The sequence below is a fragment of the Rhagoletis pomonella genome, unplaced genomic scaffold, assembly GCF_013731165.1.
Source record: "Rhagoletis pomonella isolate Grant_MI unplaced genomic scaffold, Rhpom_1.0 Rhpom_scaffold_00009, whole genome shotgun sequence".
Classification (NCBI taxonomy): domain Eukaryota; kingdom Metazoa; phylum Arthropoda; class Insecta; order Diptera; family Tephritidae; genus Rhagoletis; species Rhagoletis pomonella.
Genome location: NW_023458563.1, coordinates 8,755,140 through 8,759,640, shown reverse-complemented (window position 1 = coordinate 8,759,640; position 4,501 = coordinate 8,755,140). Strand labels below are relative to the sequence as shown.

Sequence of the window (4,501 nt, the reverse complement as noted above, 5' to 3'; positions counted from 1 at the left end):
GGGCCGCCAATTAATTAACAAAGAGATTAAAATTTTATGCTTAGATAAATACATATATACCAATCAACAAGAGGCCCTTTTCAGGGCCGCAATTAAGTTGACAAAGAGATTAAAATTTTATATCCTATATATATTTATGTTCTTAACGTATATATGTATGCATGTATCTTTTTAATAATTGTCATTTAAATTGTATATTTTTTTACTTAGATTTAAAAGCAATTACTTGGTTTTACACATCATTTTGCTTCGTTATAGTTAAACTTAACTAAGCGGATCAATGAAAATATAATATACTGCAAATATATGTATATAATATTCTGCATAATAAAGACTATAGTAGTAAAAATTTCAAATCGAATAAATGTTTATTAAAACTTTACCTCATTGCACTAGCTTCCAAAAACAGAGAAGAAAAATAACTATGACGTACTGAGCTCTGGTTGTTGATGCAAGACTATTTTGCTGAGACTGACGCGACACACACCAATACACCACGTTGGTTTGCACTAGTTGGTGTCGGCTGGTTTACATAAAAACTATTAAACTCCACGTTGATTTTCGGCGCCGATGAAGCAACTGAGCCGAAGATATCATCAAGGTTGACATTTGAAGTTGGTTGTACATTAATTTCTAAAATAGAAATGTAGGTCTCAATTCAGAACTTAGCAAATATTAATTTGGATGGCCGCCTAAAAGTCTAAGACTTTTTTGAATCTACCGAATCCTTACCTAAAATATCAGGTATTGGAGCCGAGCCAATGCCAGATGAATTATCATCCCCGAATGCTCCAAGCAAATCGAAACTAGCGTCACTCGTTGTGGCTTGTGGATCTTGCACCGGCAGCTGGGGTTGGGGCTGGTTTAAATTGAGCATGTCTATTGGTGGTGATGGTTGAGGTTGGATTCGAGGTACATCCTCTTGCTTTATTTCGGTAGCATCTGGTAAAATAGGCGTTATCTACGGAAGCAGCTGACCTAACAGGCGTAGGTTTGGTGATCGAACAAGGTTTTGTCACTGTTGTAAGGAAAATAAATAAGTAATTGAAATGGGCGGAAATACTATAGGGACTTGCCGAAATTATCCACCATTTCCTCGAATTCTAATTGCGAACTAAATATATGTTGTGCGTTTCTTATGGGCTTTGCTGGTAACCAAGGAGGATTCCTACTCGGCGGAAATTCGTTATCCGTGAAACTCAACGACAGCGAAACCTAAAAGTCATGAGGAACCTGATCGGCATCCGGTAAATCATCGAGATCATTCGAGGAAAATATTATCAATGTTTCTTGTTCCGGTATGAAGCCCGTGTTGATTTGGAATTGACAAATCTTTAGACTCTGAGGACGTACCATGCCTTTAAGTGCATTCCGCGCATGATAAAGCACCACTTCATTTATGGAAAATATGGAAATTAAGCTGCATCACCACCGGCATGCCTGCCGCGACTTATTTTTTCCAAACCCTGTAAGCAAAGTTTATATTAATACGACACAAATTTGTTATTACTGCCACGCACTCACCAAATTAAATGATTCCACAAGCACAGTGCATGATTTACAAGGCGGCAACTTAGTTGATTTTTCCTTTTGGTCCTTTGGAGATTTGTCAAAAGCTTCCACAGCTTCACAGTTCTCAAACAGCAACACCAGCCCACATACAATTGAAAGCACCACTTTTAAACACGACATGTTAAGTTGAAAACGTTGAAATACCACAAATTACAAATTAAAATCGGAGGTAAGCAAGCATCGACCACTTTCTGTAGGAAAACATGCGCTGCGACAAGATATTATCACTTTTCCGGCACCTGCAATACAAACACAAAATTCTTTCTATTCTTTTGAACACATTTCAAGAGTGGTTGTATAATTTTTGTTAACGTTGTGCTTAATTTGCTATAAGATGGCTTGAAAAATTGGTGAATTGTGAAGAAAACACGTTTTCTCATTGCAAATTCACAACTGTCAACTCATTGTTCTTCGCCATATTCTTTGTTTACCCGTTGCCACAAACGTCATTCTGCGGGAATGCGCAATCTTGTATTCTATCGTTCTTGCGCCGTGTCGGTATGCTATTAGGGGGATTCACCTGGAGAAATTATAACAATCTCAAACATCCTGCCCGGCTGAAGCCGTGCGGTTCAGAATTTCTTCTTGTATTCCGGTAAGCCGTACTACCTTTTGTATTGGGCGCTGAGACTGACGATTGACGTACATGCCTCCTGCCGTTGACTGGTCTCCGTTGTATTCAGTCGTAATGATGCGAACAAGACCGTCGCTGCCGGGGTGGATGTCAGTGATTCGACCCAGTCGCCAGCACGCTGGGGGCAAGTTCTCATTTCTAACAAGAACTACATCATCTCGTTGTAAATTTGGTTCAGGTCTCATCCACTTACAGCGCGCTTGGAGCGAATTCAAATATTCGTTTTGCCAATGACGCCAGAAATTTTCGAACATCCTTTGCAAGCGTTGCCAATAATGTGGGCGATTGTCAGGAACATCTGGTAGTGGTGGCTCAGGGCGACAATTTAGTGGGCGGCCAATTAGGAAGTCGCCTGGCGTTAGAGCTAGGCCACCTTCTGGATCATCGTATAATGCTCACAGTGGCCGTGAATTAAGGCATGCTTCTAACTTCGTTAGCAGCGTCAGAAGCTCGTTATAGCGCAATAAATGGCGGCCCATAATGCGCAGTAAATGCTTCTTAGCTGAGCGAACAGCAGCCTCCCAGATTCCTCCATGGTGCGGTGCGGACGGAGCAATGAACTTCCATTGCGTTCCTACTTGCCTGGAAATCCTTACGCATTTGCCTTTCGCTCCCCACGAACTGAGTGCCGTTGTCGCTAAAGAGCTTGGCACAAATACCGCGACGACTTACGAAGCGATCGTAGACGTCTATGAAGGACCTGGCACTCAAATCTTCAGCAAGCTCTATATGGACTGCTCGTGAAGCCATGCACAGAAATATAGCTGCGTAAGTTTTTGTGGTTGCCGTTGATCTCTTTCCACCTATGCGTATATGAAACGGGCCACAATAATCCAGGCCGCTATTTGCAAATGGTGGCGCCACAAGTACTCGCTCTCGCGGCAACGCTGCCATTTGCTGTTGCTGAAGGATTCGTTGATGTCGCCGACACAAAGTGCAACTCCAAACATATGTCTTCACCTGTGAGCGCGCATGCATCACCCACAACCTTCGCCGCAAGTATTGCAGCATTTGCTGGATACCGCCATGAAGACATCGATGGTGAGCATTAGCGATGAGTAAGATAGTAAAGGCACCCTTAGGGATAATCATTGGGTGTTTTTGCTCGTCGGTAATATCTGCATTTTTGAGGCGTCCACCAACTCGAAGTATACCCTCAGCATCCACGTATGGGTTGAGTGGTAAGAGATGACTTCGACTATCGAGCCTGGAATTGGATACAAGAGCATTAATTTCGCCTCTATATTCCTTACGTTGCACCTGTTTAACAGTCACAAGCAGGGCCCATTCGTATTCTTCGGCTGTCATAACTTTAGCTCTCTGACCCCTGAACGAAGGCAGAAAGCGTCTCAGTCGCGCAGTTGTGTTCAGGACACGAGCTAGTGTACTAAACTTTTCAATAAGAGGTATTCGGTAGCCATATGCGGACGTCATGAGCAATTGATGATCAGCACGAGTAGCGACTAATGTACGTAAAGGATGGCACTCCACAGTACGTGCCTGCTGTTGATCCTCAGTAAGTTTTGGGACGGTTGCATCGTCTCCATAGCACAGTTGTCAAGAAGGCGGACCTGTCCACCACAATGGATGATTCTGAGGAGATGTGGGCAGAGATCCCCGACTCGCACAATCAGCCGGATTGAACTCGGAGCGAATGTGGCGCCAACTTCTAACAGCTGTGTTGGCCTGTATAAAGGCACCGCGGTTAGCGACGAATTGCTTTAACGACCATGGTGGCTTGCGAATCCAGTGGAGCGCTATGGTGGAATCACTCCAGAGTATATAAGGTACGTTCTCAAGACGTAACTCAACTGGTAGTAGCCATGGCTACGAAGTCTGACCGGAGACTTAATTCTGGTACCACGGGGAGCAGTTTTGCCCACGGAGTTTACTCCAATCTGCTCGTTGCGGATGGCCCTTCGGGGAGTTTCGTGGTGGCTGTGGTTTAGACCCAAATGCGGGGAGAGTCGTGTTGACTCGATGTGGAGTTGCATTGCAACCGGGTGCCGGACCCATAGCACGGCAGAGGTTTAGATAGGCCTCGAACCCTAACAAGGTGGTTAGTGTGTCCATTCCGCACTGCCAATTGGTACCCAGATGCTTGCATTTCGGGGCGCTGATCATCGCATTGAATTGATCCGTTGAGCTTTAGGGGCATCGTGGAGCTTGGGCTGCATACTGCGGAAGGTACTCACGTAAAACCTAAACTACATCTGTCATCAAACAAACAGTCAGCACATTCGCGCCGTGGCACCCACGTCACTGTTGACAGTTACAATTTCGAGAAAGTAGAGA

At 44.2% G+C, this 4,501-nt stretch overlaps 2 protein-coding genes across 2 annotated transcripts; both read right to left on the bottom strand.

Annotated features, from left to right (window-relative positions):
* Positions 1 to 353: 353 nt before the first annotated feature.
* Positions 354 to 1,003, bottom strand: LOC118745567. The gene is made up of 2 exons (XM_036479052.1): positions 733 to 1,003; positions 354 to 633 (listed from the first exon to the last, which is right to left on the bottom strand). The coding sequence occupies exons 1-2, from the start codon at positions 875 to 877 to the stop codon at positions 458 to 460; spliced, it is 321 nt and encodes a 106-aa protein (XP_036334945.1). The 5' UTR covers positions 878 to 1,003; the 3' UTR covers positions 354 to 457.
* Positions 1,004 to 2,704: 1,701 nt separating this feature from the next.
* On the bottom strand, positions 2,705 to 3,514 carry LOC118745861. Its single transcript, XM_036479528.1, has one exon. It carries the CDS (start codon positions 3,512 to 3,514, stop codon positions 2,705 to 2,707), a length of 810 nt encoding a protein of 269 aa, XP_036335421.1.
* Positions 3,515 to 4,501: the final 987 nt, after the last annotated feature.